The sequence below is a fragment of the Castanea sativa genome, chromosome 5 (assembly GCF_040712315.1).
Source record: "Castanea sativa cultivar Marrone di Chiusa Pesio chromosome 5, ASM4071231v1".
Lineage (NCBI taxonomy): Eukaryota > Viridiplantae > Streptophyta > Magnoliopsida > Fagales > Fagaceae > Castanea > Castanea sativa.
In genome coordinates this window covers 13054659-13072428 of record NC_134017.1, presented here as the reverse complement: position 1 = coordinate 13072428, position 17770 = coordinate 13054659, and the positions used below count along the sequence as shown (strand labels likewise).

The following is a 17770-nucleotide window of genomic DNA, read 5'->3' as shown; positions in this document are numbered from 1 at the left end:
AATAAATCATATGTTTCATGCTTATGTTTTGAATGTCTTGTTTGCCTAAGCTAAAAGCTTAGCTCTAGCCTCTATGCCTCTATCGCCTTTTTTTATTTATTATTTTTTATAATGAGTTCTTAAATAAAAAATAAACAACTGATTTTTTTTTTGATAATTTGATAATTGGGAGCAGGGTCTAAATTTTAAATGTTTCTATTAGAATTACCAAGAGGAACTAATTGAATTATAAAGTTCTTAACCAAATGATTGGTTTTCATGCCTTTACTAGACTTGCTTTCATTACATGTGAATTTTTTTAGAAAATTTGTAAATAATAGACTTGCTTTCATTATGTTAGTAGAGCCAAAATGCAATACAGTAGAGGCCAAGACAGCTAACGTGGTGACACAAAAAAAAGAAGACAGCTAACGTGGTAGACCAGGAAAGACTGCTATTACCATGAAAGCAATAAAGATGTCACCAGGTATATTATAAGTAACGTACGTCCAGGTATTATTGGCAATTAGTGACAGTGACAGCAACAGTGACAGTGACGATAACGATAGTGACAACAACAATGATTATGATGGCAGTGGTAGTAGATATATGGTAACCCAATGGGGTTGATTAGGAACTCTCTAATTCAAATCCAGTTACTAGTATTTTGAAAGGGCTAATGATTTATTTTGTTATAGGTCTACTCGTTACGAACAGTGATTAATTTCTAGTTGAGAAAACACTGTTAAAAAAAAAAAGAGGTAGTAGATATATGGGATGATATTGGCAACAATAGTGGTAATGGTAACATCAACCATGTAAAGAGTCCTGATAATGGTATGAGAATGGTTTTATTAGTTTACCAAAAAAAAAAAAAAAAAGAGAATGGTTTTATTGATAGAATTCGTACACTGACACAATTCTCCTTAAAATTTATACTTGGGATTTTGATGCTTAAAAATACGGAGATTAATGTTTCACATACTCTTTGAAACAACTCTCTTATTAACCCAAACAAAGGAAATCAACATTAGAAAATTTCAAATTACAGCTTTGAATAAATTTCACACCAAAATCCCTTGTTAGGACACAACATAAAAGTTCAAAGAAAGAAAGGGGGCGTCTCTAAATAGTAAATATTTCAAGCAAGTCATTTACTTGAAAAACTCCATAACCCAAAAATTACAGACAGAACATTCAAATTTGATGCCACTAAATCCAGCCATGGTTGCCAAGGCCATGATTTCTTCTTGGGTCCTTTCCTTTCCTCCTGTGTATTGAGTCATCATAAACATATCCAATTGATAGGTGCTCTTCATAGAAGTGCTAATATTGGGCATAGTTGGAATAACTGCCTCCGCAACAATTACCTTTCCATCATTTGGGATAGCTTTGTAGCACTTTTTTAACAGCTTCAAGCAGTTTTCGTCACTCCAATCATGAAGTATCCACTGAAAAGTCATCCAATTATGGCATCATTTGTCTTGGAAAATTATACCATATATTATTTATTTAGTATAAATTATGTGTGTGTGTATATATATATATCATTTCTACCTTATAAATAATTAGTTTCTTATAATATTTTGTGCCATTACCAAATCAATTGGATGGGGAATAATTGAGACAATCAAAAAAGAAGAAAAGCATTTCCTATGCAACACAAATCAGTTTGTAATGTATTTGGGTTTAAGTCAAGGGAACATGTGAATCAAAACATAATACCTTTTAAATATGAAACTAACCTTCATAAAAATGGCCTGCCCTTCAGGAACGTTCTCAAACATATCTCCTTCTACATGTTCCACACCTGTAACATAAATTAAAACCTTATCTACATATATTGCGTATAAATACACCTTAGGCTATTAAGGTTTTCAAACTTGTGATCCAAAATTATTATTCCTCAAAAACATTAAAACGTTTGATCAAATTTTAACTTTTAACTTATTCTTCTTCTTCTTCTTCTTCTTCTTTTTTTTTTTTTTCGGGGGGGGGGGGGGGGGGGGAATCAATCATGTTTTAACTTGGTGAAACAAGACGACACCTGAAAAATGAAAATTATGAATTGAAATAATACCAGGATAAGGTGGAGCATGTTGTATAACATGAGGCAAGTCAAAATTAATGCCCTTGATATTGGGGTATCTAGTAGTGATTAGGTTAAGGGTAACTCCTAGACCACCACCAACATCAACTAGTTGCCTGAGTTGCTCAAAACCTTTGTAAGACTCAAGGATCTTCTTGATGACAATAGTAGTGTGGTTGAACATTGCTGCGTTAAACACCTTATTAAATCTGGGGTCCAAGTCTGGATACTTGAAGGCATGCGTGCCATAAGTCCTATTGAATGGAATTCCTCCCTCAAGAATTGCATCGTTCAGTTGGGACCTATGAAGAGCTTTGGTTAGATACCATATCTTTCATTTATCTAGATTGGGGAACAGGATATGCTTTTGAGGTGGTACTAGACCACATAAGCGGAACTACCAAATCTTATGAGATGGTTTCATGAGACCATTCTCTCTCTATATAGAACCCATACGCATAGAACGTACATGTTATGAAAGCGACATCTTATAAGATATTTTTTTCTCTCGATAAATGACCATATGATATATCTATCTCCATTTTGTGAAATTTAATTTTGGTTTTAAGCCAAATGCCTTATAACTGAATTGGCACAGTTCCATGCACAAAGTGCTTGGAGGTCTAGGGAAGAAAGGATTCAAGTTACTGAGTTAGTAGCATGTTGTAATTATCTTTCAAAAAAAATAATTTTGGCTTTAATTTAGTTCTTTACACTAATAAAAAATAATTAACTTTCTTTACTATTAAAAGAATAATGATTAACTTTCAAGAAAAGCCAAAGTTGCAAATCTTCTATATCTACACGGCTTTCCCATACAACTAAACAAAACTTTTTTTTGCTTTTGCCCATCAATTATTTGACCCAATTTTTTTCGATACCAAGTTTTGTTGATATCAAATGTAATTATTTTACCCAAATTAAGCAAGAAACGAAGTTGTTAAAAAGGCCATAAAGCCTATCATAATAAAAATAGTAAAATATAGGCGCAATTACATATATGCATATAGCAGATGGTAGAGTTTGATCTATATTTAAAATTTAATTCAATTTTTAATTATATTAACCACCATTTTTATAGTTTAAAATTGTAATAATGTTTTGAGAATTTTGTAATTTCACTAGTTGTCACCTCCTGGTATTTTAAATAAACACATTCAGGAGGATTCAAATCATCTCTACCCTAATTATCAAATTATATAATAATAATAATAATAATAATAATAATAATAATAATAATAATAATAATAATAATAAGGTTACAGCACAAAAAAAAAATGGTATAGATTTTCTCTTACTTCTCACATTTGTAACCAATTACCAAAGGTAATAAGTAAAAATAAATCAAACAATCAATGAAGACCAAGTAAAGGGAAAATAAAAAATGAAATTTTATAATTACAAATTATTTTATAACATTTTTATAAAGTATTAATATGACCAATTCTTATTAGTTTTATCTGGGTTTACCACTAATATCACTTTTTTACTTATCAATAACTATTTATCATATCATTATATATCAGCAATATGTAAAAAATGTTATAAATAATTTATAATTCTAGCCATTTTCAAATTCAAAATAAGGAAGGAAAATAATAATAATAGTAATAATAATAATAATAAGAAACGAAACAGCTTTTTATGAAGACTTGGTCTTGAGCCAAGGCCATGAAGGGACCTAATGACACGCCATCTTCATTAGTCACAAAGTACTTAGACACAGGAGTAAGACTGTAGAGCCTCTGGAAAGACCCAAAGTCCTCATCAGCAACCACGGTGCAACCAAGCACAGAGTGGCTGACCAGCAGCTTGAGAATGCGGTCCAGCATCATGGCTGCATCGAGGTTCTTGGTGGGCATCTGAGCTATGATCTGCGAGGGAGAGAGCTTGGCTCCAAGACCCGCTTTGGCTAAGATATCAAGAACCCCAAGCTCAATGGCCGAGTGCAAGACCATGGGCAGCACAATGAAGGTCAAGAGTTGCATGGCACAGGAGAAACTCTTTTCTTCGCTTTGATCATTATCAAGATTTCTTGGATGGGATATTTTTTAGAAAGGCCATAATATTAGGGCTAAGTGAACTGAACTCTTATTTGTTTTCTTCACGTACTAGATATTTAATTGAATGATTGGTATATATAGGCATTCAAGGATGGGTAAAACTTATTTACACATTAGTATATATACATACAAGGGAGTCAATTTTGTACTGAAGTTGTACCGATTTAGTTAGGGAAATGTAATATTTTGGTATCAGTTAATACCGGTGTACTGTTTCGGAGTTACCACTACATATATATTTCAAAAATTATAATAAGTAACTAAAACAAATATTAATATATTTTTTTACTCATATCTCTTCTACCTTGTTAATATCTTTTTTTTTAGTCCTCTTTTATTCTCCTTAACTCACTCCTCTCTCTTCCTTAATAATTGATATATTAAAAGCTTATAAATATTTAAAGACTAAAGGATAGAATTGATAGATTGAAATACTTTTGGGCAAAAGAAAGAAAAGAAAATTTGAACCTATAAAAAAAATTGAAATGATTTACGTTAATCGAGAAATTTTTTTTTTTTTTAATGAGTAGAGTTTCCAAGTCTAGTATTAACATCAGCACGTGTAAAACCTTACAAAATAAAAAAAATTGTTCATTTTACACATTTTGAACAAAAAAATATCAATATTAGTGAGTGTAAAAATATACATTTATATATAATTACTACAGTAACCGTGCATATATACACGGTTACTATAACTTTTTTATTTATTATTTTATATTTTTTCCTCTCTCCTCTGTCATCTCTCATCTGATGTGGGTGTAATTGAACCACTTTGAACCGAACTTCAAGATGTTATTTAGTTGGTTCGTGACTCTCGAGTTGTTGCAATGCTACAACACAGTCGCATGGTTGACGGACATCGGTGATAATCTGATGGAGTTGAAACTAATTCCTGAAGCAGAAAGCAACAAATTCAAAAGTAAAACCAACAAAACGACATGACCAAGAATCTCAGCAGTACCTCCAAAACATTACTTGTAGCTATGGAACTCGACCTCGACTCCTTCCTTAACTCACCTCTCACCAGCGACAACGACAATGACAACGACGAACAACAAAGATATGGGTGAAGTGAAGTGATTGGAGGAGAACAGAAATGGGTGAGGTTGTGATGATAAGAATTTGAATCTAGTGTATCAAAAACCAGAAAACTAAGTAGATTCGTAGAAGCAACTAGGCTCTGTGGGTGTGGTGTCACTTTTCTATGATTGTGTGGTTTTGGAGTCATTGGGGCTGTAACAAGTCACAGTAGCCACAAATTTTTTTTTTTTTTTGGGATATTTATTATGAGATTTAGATAGTGTATTTCACATGTGCACAGTCTAAGATCATATAATATATAGATTGTTCAACTTCTTGCCGTCTTTGCAGATCCCAATTAAGACAAATAATTTTATCTTAATCTTGTTTTAAATCAACAAAGTGACTACTGGTTAAATACACTGGCATTAATTAGGGTTGGGCACTCAAGTTCTAGAAAGATTTTCTATTGTGAAAGATCAAGTTGTTTTGGGGATAAATAACCAATATGTTAAGAACTTGAATTTTGGGTTTGCTTAACAAATATTAAGACAAATTTATACAAGCCAAAATTTAATTCAACTAGTTACTCCTACTATTTTTTGCATTGCTTGCATTAGGGTTAGGTATTCAAAGTTTTAGGATTTTTTTTTTTTTTTTTTTTGGAGTCATCAAGTTGTGTTAGTGATAAATATTCAAATATGTTTAGAACTTGACTTTTGGGTTTGCTTGAAGGATAAGACAAGTTGAACACTCTAGAAGGGGTTGCTCAAGACAAAATGAAAAAAAACAAAGGATGAATCAAGAGGACTGACATCCTTTTCGATGAAATTGTCTCCAAGTTTGTGGCAGTACAACGGAGATGTATCATTACATCTTTGTGTCTTCTTGTGTTGAATGCTTCAATTACTACGCAGTTTGATCTTTGATGTCCAAGTTGAAGTTCATTTTTAAGTGAAACTTGGTAACTCAATTTGTGATAGCCATAACTAAATAACATGAGGCTAGAAAGTTTAACAAACTTTGAAGGTCAAACTGTTATTGCTAGGCTATCAATAAGACATGTTTGGATCTTTGGGGGGAATATTATCAATTATGAAAGAATATGAGAAACCTTTCCTTCTTTTTCATTATTGGCTAGTTACAAACGCACCTAGTGGTTGTTGAACCCATAGTCTCACCCTCCACCCCATTCTCATCGCGGAAGTGCCAAATGTGACAAGCTCATTGGCTGCTTAGAGAGCTTTCCTTGTGATGAAGCTTTTCTAATGCTATATTTTATTTTACCTTTGCCTTTTAAGATTGGGTTTGTGACTAGGAAGGGTGCAAGTGTTATTCAGCTCTCCTAGCACCTTGAGAGTGATGTATTCTGTGTTGACACTTTGCTAGTACAAAACTAGGTTGAGTTAGTAGTGTCTGCTGTGGTCTAATTGGTTGTGAAGTGTGTGTATTCTGCGCTGTGGTCTTATTTATCGAATTTTTTATAGATTGCTTGATTCCCAGCTAACTCCTCGGTCTAGAGGACGTGATCCTGCTGAAAAAACTATGTTGATTCAATGTTCCACCCTTGATGCTAAGATCCAAGTCCTTAAAATGATTCAATGGCAAGATATTACTCTTCCCAAAGAATGGACTTTGGAACAAGTAACACCACCTGTTAAACCTATTTTTGATAAACTTGATCTTACTAAGATTGCACAATATACTGATGGAACTGTTAAAATATATTTTGATGATACCAAATGTTTTCCTACTAACAAACCTTTAAGGATCAATGAAGGAAGAAAGTCCTTTGCTGGATCTGAAAGTTTTGTTAAAAGAAATTCTGATATTGATGAATTTTTGAAAAAGAATTTTGAACCACTTGATTTAAAGCTAAAAGGAGTTGCTAGCAACAATTCCCAGGTTAGCAATACTTATTATTCAACTAAACCTGAGTTTCTCTCAAAAGATGATCAAGAAGAAGAAGAAGATGCAAAATCTGAGGCTTCTTCTGGATCTGATTTTTCACCTATTGAACCTCCTCCTCCTTTCAAACATCTGCGTGTAATAAATTTGATGGATATGGATTTTGAAACCCCTGCTTTTCAAATTGATATGGTTGCTTTAAGTAATGAATTCTTTTCTAAAGCAAATCGTGATAAAACAAAGTATTACCAAAGTACTTTTGCTTAGTCTGAAAAAGACAGAATCAAAAGGAAATGGAGAGAAAAAATGAATTTGTTAAAACAACATATTTTGTTTTTTGACTATCTTGAGAATTATTATGTTTTAAGAAATGAGGTTCATACCAATTACTTGAACGTAATAAAAAAAAATCTGTTTTTGTTAAACATGATAAAACTGTTGTTAAATCCAGTCATCCACCACTTGAAACTGTTTTGATTACTTGAAAAAATGATAAAGAAAGCATTGAGGTGAAAACCTCCCCTTTCAAAATTGCTAATGATAAAACTCCTATTTTTGCCATTATTGAACAAAATAATTTTACTAATGAATCTTTGCATATTATTGGTCAATAGCTTCACTATATGGAAGAAAAAATTGTTGAAAAACCTGTTGTTTCAAAGCTTGAGAAACCTTTGATTGATTTACCCAGTCAAAGAAAAAATATTGATTTTAAAACTTCTCAGAGTAAGACTTTTGATTTAGTTAATTCCCAAGGATCAAATGTTGAAAAGATTGAAAAAATGCTTGCTGATTTAAAAGCTAAAACCGAGCAAACTTCTACTTCTAGAAGCGCTGCTTGTGCTATTTCAAGAAATGAGAAAGAAATTGTTTCTGATGACGACACAAATTCTGACTCATTATCTTCTGATTCTTTGAAAAATATTTTTGATGATGGTATAAGTTTACCAGAAATTAAAATATTTGTTGGAAAACCCAATCCCACGTCTTTTACAAAAAATTGGTATTCTAAACCCACTCCTCTTGATGTACAGTTTGAAGAAAGATCTTCTCAAACTCAATTTTCTGTTTTTGCTGATAAACTTTATGAATGAAATATTGATGGTTTGTTTGAACAAGAAATTATTAACAAAATCGCTCACATGCCTATGGTTGGTATTGCATACATAAATAATCATGACAATCATGATGATCTTGATATTGTTGATTTGCTTGCATCTGGTTTTACTGGTTGTCTCCGAGGATGGTGGGATTCACTTCTCACAGAAGAATCCAGAGAATCTATTAAACATGCTATTAAAAGAGATACTGATGGTATGCCCATTTTTTATGAAAATATTAACCGTGGTGTTCCTGATGGTGTCAATACTTTGGTTTACACCATTCTTAAACATTTTGTTGGTACTCCATCAAATATTTCGTCTCGAATTTTTGATTATTTGAATAATTTGAGATGTCCTACTATATCTGATTACAGATGGTACCAAGATGTATTTACTTCCAGAGTCATGCTCAGAAAAGACTCTACGAAGTCTTATTGGAAAGAGAGGTTTATTGACGGACTACCTCCTATCTTTGCTCATAAGGTAAAAAATGAATTAATTGGTAAAAATGATTCTATTGATTTTGCTAATTTAACTTATGGTGATATTTTCAGCACTATTAAAAAACTTGGAATTAATATGTGCAATGATGAAAAATGGTTAAAACAACAGTTAAAAGATAAAAAGAAAGCTAAATATGAAATGGGTAATTTCTATAAATAATATGGTTTACCTCCTATTGCCCCTTCTAGGCAAAAAGGAAAAAGTAAACATGATAAGGTTTACAAAAGTTATTCCCATAAAAAGCATAAAAGATACAGAACCCACTTTTTTAAACCTAATGATTTTTATGCTAAAAATAAATCTGCTTTCCGAAAACATAATAAACAGAGATCAAGTAAAGGTAAATGTTTTAATTGTGGCAAATTTGGCCATTTTAGTAAAGACTGTAACCAAAAGCCTAGTAAGTTGAAAAATAAGTTGAACATGTTGTAGACGACTAAATTTCTTAGTTCGAAATAAATCAAACAAGTAAAATAGTTTCACAAATACGAATTTGTATTGATAAATGTGTGGTACAATTCTCTGTAATTACAAAAGAGTGATCCTCTGATTCGATCTCCTTGAAAGATTTATTGATTGGAATTGTGGTAATGTGATTTTGATATTCTTCAATTTGGCTAAGGAATGGATCGAAGATCTTTGCAACGGAATTACAATGAATCTCTGGCTATGAGCTCGTTAGAAATTCTTTGTTCTTCGTGTTCTTCGTGTTCTTCGTGTTCTTCGTGTGTTCTTCGTGTTTGAAGGTTTGTGGTGGAAGTTCTTCGGTGCTTTAGAGGCTTGATTCCGTAGAGCTCCGTTGATTTATGGTTTGTTGAGATTTCTGGAGGCTTTTGAGCTTGATTCCAGTGAACTTTGAGATCTGGACGAGTAGTTTGGATGATTTTGCTTCGAATGTTGTTTGTATTCGAGGTTGAAGTTCTTGAATTTCTTGGAGGCTTTGAGGTTTGATCCTGGCAGAGCTTCTGGGTTTCTGAACTCAAGCTATCTTCTTCCTTCTCTCTGTTCTGTGTCCTCCTAAATGTTTTAGGAAGGCTTCTATTTATAGGAGTTTAGGGGTAGGTGAGTGACACGTGGCGGAGTTTGATTGGTCCGCTTATGTCATCGCTTACACGTGCTGAGTGCCTGTGTCACTACTTACACGTGCGAGGCTGCTTGTGTCATCGCTTACATGTGCTGAGTGCTTGTGTCACTGCTTACACGTGCGAGGCTGCCTGTGTCATCGCTTACATGTGCAGAGCTGCTTGTGTCATTGCTTACACCTGCTGATGCAGTTTAATGCCTTTATTTCAATGACACTTGGCAAATTTCTATTGGTTTCTGAATAGCGATGGCAAAACCTAGCAGCAGTACGTGGCGCTTTGTAATTGGTTGTATTTTGTGGACTTTGGTAGTATGATGTGTCAGCTTGTGATAGGTCGGGAATTTTCCCTCTCTACAAATGCCCCCTCGAGACTCGTTCATGCACACAGTTTTTAGAGTGTGGTGAATGAATGAGTCTTGAAAGAAAGTGGATTCCTTTTTATACTTGACTCTTCTAGTGAAATAGCTGAAGGTGGTGGAGCTTTTAGCAGGATGAAGTAATTGCAGAAGAGTAGACCCACCCATATGAAAGGTTTTGATGAGACTGAGAAGGGGTCTGCCCGTATTTGAATGTGCTCGTGTGATCGAGCTTTCTGAGCAAAGGTTAAGTCAAAGTAATTTCAGAAGAGTATTCAATGGTACTTGGAGTGGGTTGGTGGGGCTGAAAGTTATTTGCAAGAAATTGGATGTACTTGCAAGATTGAAACATTTCGGTAGATGTTAAGCTGAGGTAATTTCAGAAGAGTATTTTGGATTGTTGGTGGCGATCACAGGGTGTTGAAGATGGAGAAGAGGTGAGAATGTTGGCATACAACATGCAGAGCTCTGGAGCTAGCCTCTTATTTTTAAGGACTTCTGGTGAAGTTATAGCTGAAGGGTATACCTCGGATCACAGAGAGAACATGTGGGAGTATGGTTGAATGTGCTTGCGTTATTGCATCATTCTGGTTAAGTTGAGGTAATTTCAGAAGAGTATTTTGGGATTGTTGTTGTTGATGGTGAAAAAGATGGTGATGAAGCCAAGTGGATGGGTGGGATATATGACATCATGGCTCGCCTGCATGTTGAGGACTCTGGAGTAGATGTCTGCGGGACGTACACCTTCGGATGTGGGGCCGGCTGCATGCTTGAATGATGTCCGACGGCAAGTCGTTGAATGTGCCTGTGTGACCTGGACCATACCGACGGACATTAAGTTGAAGTAATTTCGAAGTATATTTTCTGAAATTCTTCAAGCTGATCTTAAGTTGGAGTAATTCCAGAAAGTGTGTTTTGTGGTACCAGCAATGATGACCTTTGGACCCCATGGTGGCGGAAACATGGGATGAGGCTTTGGTAACCCTTCACCTACACCAAAGGCTAATTTCTGATGAGCTGGTACTCTGGAGGTCATCACAAGCGTTGGATGGGAGACAATTTGTAGGATACCCCAACACTTCTTACCATCTTCACTTGATGCAACTTTATTGGGAAAGCATAACAAATGAAAGATGGAACTAACTTGTGATCCTGGTTTTAGAAACCAGCCCAGCTGCTGTTTGTTCCGAACCACCGCTTCTATTGGGAGACCAAACAGTTGAAGAGAGACTACGGAAGCCCTGGTCTTAGGAACGGGTGTCTCTGCTGGACTTGGATTTCCTGGTGAACCAAATCCAAGAAAGCATGGAACAACGATGCCGACCTTGTTATGAATAACTCTATGAACAAACGTGGTCATTATGTGAGGAAACAAAATTTGTTTGAATCCTAAAACAGTGATGATGTTGTGAGACGGGTTGCTACTGAACCATGAAGGGGTTGATTTCAAACTGATCATGAAGTGATCTTGGTTGCTCGGTATTGAGAATGACGAGACCATAGTGAGAACTGACTGTGAGAAGGAGGATTTGAAAATTTGAAAGAAGCAAATTTTCATTTCATAACTCAGTATATGTGTTTTTTTTTTCTTGATGGACTTAGCGGATCTGGCCCTTCTATTTATAGCGAAGAGATGAAGAATGGTAGCTGGGTAGTTAAGAATGGCGGATGAGACTTCTCGGTCGGAATGGTGGATGAGAATGGTAGACGCCGAATGGGAACGTTAGGTTGGAGACTGGTAGGCACCGACGAAAATAATAGGTTGAAGCAGTGACCCAATGTAATTTCAATTTTGAGACATACTTGTGAGAGTTCGTCTGTTTTTGAAAGGGGAGCCTCGATCAAGTCTGGAGGATAATTTTGAGGGAATCCGGACCAAATGGATGGATCTCAAATTATGATCTTGAGAGCTTAAATTTTGGATACCGCTAGTACTTTGGAGAAGCGGATGTAGTCTCTAAGTCCAAAACAAATACCTAGATTTCAAAATTAAAATCTTTGCGAAAACTTGATAGGACAAGTTTTGCTTGAACATCTTGATTTTCGGTCAGAGTTTACATCAAAGCCAATAGCTGTAGAATCACACTATTTGAGCAATTTTTGGATTCTCAAATGAATAAATAGAACCAAAAATTGGAAACACGAAAAATTGAGCAAGACAGGTCAATCTTAAAAATTTTGACTTTTGGTCAAAATTTGTGCAAAAGTCAAATTTTTTAGAAATTGGACTGTTGTGCAATTTTCGAATCTCGGTTGAAGAAACAGACTCCAAAATTGGAAAGTACACGAAAAATTGAGCCAGATAGGTCAATCTTAAAAATTTTGACTTTTTTTGGTCAAAGTCTTAATTTGTCAAAGTTTTTTTTTTTTTTTTTTTTTTTCAGGCGGTCCGGATCCGGGTCGGATTTTCCGGGTTGAACCGGGTCTAAGCGAGTCGAACCGGGCCAGGAGGATGACATCATCCGTGACGTCATCGATGAGGAGCGCGTGTCACGCGTGGCGCGTGCGAGCGCGTGAGATGAAGCCGGCGCGTGGCTGAGCGTGAATTTATCCAGCGGCGCGTGGAAGCGCGTGCAACTGACGCTGGACTTGCCGGACTTTCTGGCGGCGCGTGGCAGCGCGTGCGTCATTTTTTGGACTTGAGATTTTTGGGTTTTGTCGATCTGGGGCCGCTGGATCGAATGGTAATGCTGCTTTCCTGAAATTAAGTCTGGGTTTGTATAAATATGGAGGTGTAGGCTGCGACCCCTTTGTAGCTTGTGGAGGCGCGTGGATGCGCGTGGCTTGGTATCTGGGCCTGAAACTTTCAGGTTTGGCGGATCGAAGATTGTAGAAGACTCCTGTGGTGTCAGATTTGTGAAATAAGGTCTGAATTTTCACAAATTTGGACGAGAAAGTCGTGAGTCTTTGTTGGACTTATAGCTTTCTTTTTCTCTGGTCTAATTTTGTGGTGGCCGCCCTGACAGGATGAAGACATTATGGTGGCCGCTGAATGTTGATTCTTTGGGTCATCTTTGTCAGAGAACTTTGAAAATTTGGAAGAGAAGCAGCATTGTTGGACTCCTCCTCTTTTTTTTTGTCTGTTTATCCCAGAAATATTTTCTATATAAAGCCATACGGGCATACATACATTTATTCAAAGTGTAATCTTCTGAATAAAAGTGTAGAGATCTTTTTTTTTTTTTTTTTTTTTTATTCATTATTTATTTGTTTATTATTATTAAAATTTTCACTGATTTTTTTTTTTTTTTTTTAGGGAATCATGATGCTTTATTTCAAGGATGCAAGAACCAGCCTTCAGTCTTCTTCTCCAGCTTTTAAGATTTTTTTTTTTCTTTTATCCTTTGTTTAGCCATGCAATGAGATTTTCTTCTGACTTTGCTTTTTTTGTTGTTGCTTGTTTTTGTTTTGCAGCTCAGTTTCCTTGATCTTTGGGTTTTGATATCAAACTTCGCGTTGACGTTCTCATAGAAGTGTTCGCCTTCATTTGGTGACTTTGTATTTCATTGATAGCAACGTTGCAAGAACGTATGCCTTCATGTTGTTACATTCTTTTCTTGCATCAACAATCTTTTAGTGATATTCGTCTTTGCAACGACGTTTCCATAAGGATATTCAGCTAGACAATAATGCTATCGCCCATAAAGCTACGTCAACACTTCATTTGCACAGAAATCATGCCAACATTCATCTTTGCCATGAAGCTACGTCAACACTTCATTTGCACAGAAGCTATGCCAACATTCATCTTTGCCATGAAGCTACGTCAACACTTTATTTGCACAGAAGCTATGCCAACATTCATCTTTGCCATGAAGCTACGTCAACACTCCATTTGCACAGAAGCTATGCCAACATTCATTTTTGCCATGAAGCTACGTCAACACTCCATTTGCACAGAAGCTATGCCAACATTCATCTTTGCCATGAAGCTACGTCAACACTCCATTTGCACAGAAGCTATGCCAACATTCATCTTTGCCATGAAACTACGTCAACACTTCATTTGCACAGAAGCTATGCCAACATTCATCTTTGCCATGAAGCTACGTCAACACTTCATTTGCACAGAAGTTATGCCAACATTCATCTTTGCCATGAAATCGTGTCAACACTCCATTTGCACAGAAGCTATACTAATATTGGCCTTTATAATGAAGTTTGAAGTTTCAAGAAGCTCCCATCAAGACTTTGAGGATGCAAAGAGATGCCAATAAAACCTTGAAGATGTGAGAAGAATGCCGCCATGATTTTGACATTGCACGAACATGCCCTTAGAGGAGCGATGATGCAACATCAACTTCAGATGTTGGAGGAAGGTGACATTGTCCAGATTTTAGAGACATGATGTGAAACAACACCACTCAGAAGGGAGATGATGTGGTTCAAATTTCAGAGTTGTGAAGTGACGCATCCTAGAAGAGAGACAATATAGCCTAGACTGACAATCCTTCTTCTTTTTATGTGACTGAACTTAGTGAAAAGTACTAAGCTGCCTACGTACCCTAGAGAGGGATCAAGTCATTTACGTAGTTCAACCAAATTTTTTTTAAAAATTTTTCTTTTGCTTTGTTTTTGATGATTTTTTTTCTTTTGTTTTGTTTTTGATGATTTTTTTTTTCTTTTGTTTTGTTTTTTTTTTTTTGTTTTTTTTGTTTTTTTTTTGTTTTTGTTTTTTTTTTGTTTTTCTTTTTTACAAAAAGGGAGGGCTCACGTGTGTAATCCTTGCCCTACACCCCACGGCATTTCATGGGTACCAATTGTGCAATAGTGGGTATCATCTCTAATCGAACCCGAGACCTTGGCCTCAAGGGTGACATGGACATCCAACCACTACGCCACACTCACAAGTGGTGACATAGAGTGGGATTAATTTCTCCTTATTTGTGCACTTTCAAAGGTAATGGGAAAACATCATGTACCCTTGTAGTGCTGCAGTGGGTAGTTTAAACTCTTACCGAGGAGCAATTCTTGATTTTCAAGCATAGAAGCGTTTGAGGAACTTCCCATTGATGGGGCCGATCCTTATACCCTCTTGGTCAATCAACTTGTAAGCTCCATTAGTGTAGACTTCTTGTACAACATAAGGTCCATCCCATTTCGAGGTGAACTTACCGCCTGTACGATGAGTCATGATGATAGGTCTTCGAACAGCGAGGACTAAGTCACCAACTTGGAATGATCGTGGTTTAACTTTTTTATTGAATGCGCTTGACAAACGAGCTTGATAGCACTCAAGGCGTTGTTGGGCCTCGAGCCTTTTCTCATCCAGTGCCTCCAACTCTTGCAACCTAAGCTTGGCATTTTCCTCTTCAGTTAATCCTTCTTGAATGGCGATCCGTAGTGATGGGATCTGGCGTTCTAAGGGAAGGATAGCTTCTACTCCATAAACGAGAGAATACGGGGTTGCTTGAGTAGGCGTTCGAAATGTTGTTCGATATGCCCATAATGCTTCTCCAATTCTTTCATGCCAGTCTCGCTTAGTTTTGGATACCACTTTCTTTAACAAACTGCCAAGAGTTTTGTTAAAAGCTTCAGCTAATCCATTTGCTGGGGCATTGTACATAGAAGAATTGTACTGTTTGAATGCAAATTTCTCGCACAACTCTGTCATCAACCTATTCTGAAACGGTTTGCCATTATCGGTTATGATATATCGAGGGACACCATACCGATAGATCAAGTGAGTTCGGATAAAATTGACCACCGTCTCTTTCTTTACTTCCCTAAGAGGCACAGCTTCTGCCCATTTCGAGAAGTAATCAGTTGCAGCCAAGATATACAAATGTCCGCCAGATGATTTTGGTAATGGTCCTATTGCGTCAAGCCCCCATGCATCAAAAGGCCAAGAAGCTACAGTTGGGTGTAGAGGTTCTGGTGGTTGATGGATGAAGTTTGCATGATATTGACAAGCTTCGCACTTCTTAGCATACTCCATGGAATCTTGCACCATCGTAGGCCAATAGTAACCCATTCGCTTGATCCTGTAGTGTAACTTAGGACCTGATTGGTGTGCACCACATATTCCAGAATGAGCTTCTTCTAAGGCTTGTTTAGCCTCTTCCTCTCCTAAGCAACGGAGAAACAAACCATCAAATGAACGGCGGAAGAGAGTTTCTTTATAGTAAATAAATCGAGCAGCCCTTCGCCGAACTTCAGTCTTATGGCGTACATCATCTGGGAGTCTTCCATGTTGAAGGTACTCAATGAGCGTTTGTCGCCAATCTTCCTTTTCGACAAGGCATACAGAAATGACGTTGGCCTGATTTTCTTTTTTTTCTTCTTCAATCACGGAAGGCACCACCCACCTTTGGGAAACAGCAACTTTGGCAGTCTCTTCTTGGGATAATGCTAAGGTGGTAGCCAGATTAGCTAAAGCATCAGCCTGTCTATTCTCCTTCCTCGGTATATGCTCCAATGTAATTGCCTCAAAATTTGTGAGCAATTTCTTCGCATATTTGCAATAAGGGACAAGGTCCTCTTTCTTGACATCATACTGCTCCAAGGTTTGGTTGATAATTAATTTGGAATCCCCAAAGACTTCGAGATGCGATATGCCAATTTCAATGGCCATTTGTAGACCAATGATCAATGCTTGATATTCGGCTACATTGTTGGAGCAAAGTTCACTTAATGAGAACGAATATAGAAGTATTTGTCGTTGTGGAGAAACAAACACTACACCTGCCCCCGCTCCTTCTTGACGTGCAGCCCCATCGAAAAACATCATCCATGGTGGCATTACTTCAATGTAAAACACATCCTCGTCTGGGAAATCATCAGAGAATTCCCAATCAGATGGAACTGGGTGATCAGCTAAGAAATCTGCCAATACTTGTCCTTTGATGGCTTTTTGCGGAACATATGTAAGGTCGTATTGTTGCAGCAAGACTGCCCATCGAGCTATGCGACCCGAAACCACTGGCCTGGAGAGGACATATTTAACCGGATCCACTTTTGCTATCAAACGGACCGTATGTGCTTGCATGTAATGTTCCAGTTTGTCTACGGCAAAGAAAAGAGCGAGGCACATCTTTTCAATAGGAGAATAATTTAATTCAGCTCCATTGAGAGTCCGACTCAAATAATAAAGGGCTCTTTCTTTCCCTTCTTTATTTTCTTGTGCCATAAGAGCACCTAGAGACCTTTCTTGTGCCGCGATGTACAACACCAAAGGCTTTCCCGGGATAGGAGCACCTAAAACTGGAGGATTAAGCAAGTATCTTTTGATGCGCGCAAAAGCATTGCTGCAAGCCTCATCCCATTGAAAGTGTGCATCCTTTTTCATTAATCTATTGAAAGGTTGACATCGACCTACCAAGTTTGAAATGAATCGTCGTATGTAAGCTAGTTTTCCTTGCAAGCCTCTAAGTTCTCGCAGGTTCTTAGGCTCTGGCATTTTCTGGATGGCTTCAATTTTGGATTGGTCAATTTCAATACCGCGGTGCCTAACAACGAAACCAAGAAATTTCCCGGATGTTACACCGAAAGCGCATTTGCGAGGGTTCATTTTAAGCTGATACTTTCTTAAGCGGTTGAACACGGATCGCAAATCTACCAGATGGTCTTCCCTCCTTTTTGATTTAACCACCAGATCATCGACATAACACTCCACGTACTTATGAAGTACATTATCAAAGATCTTTTGCATGGCTCGTTGA

General features: G+C 36.7%; 1 protein-coding gene across 1 annotated transcript; it reads right to left on the bottom strand.

Annotated features, from left to right (window-relative positions):
* Nucleotides 1–967: 967 nt before the first annotated feature.
* LOC142634764 (caffeic acid 3-O-methyltransferase-like) lies at nucleotides 968–16683 on the bottom strand. The gene is made up of 5 exons (XM_075809029.1): nucleotides 16282–16683; nucleotides 3705–4110; nucleotides 2060–2371; nucleotides 1725–1789; nucleotides 968–1430 (listed from the first exon to the last, which is right to left on the bottom strand). The coding sequence occupies exons 1-5, from the start codon at nucleotides 16681–16683 to the stop codon at nucleotides 1134–1136; spliced, it is 1482 nt and encodes a 493-aa protein (XP_075665144.1). The 3' UTR covers nucleotides 968–1133.
* Nucleotides 16684–17770: the final 1087 nt, after the last annotated feature.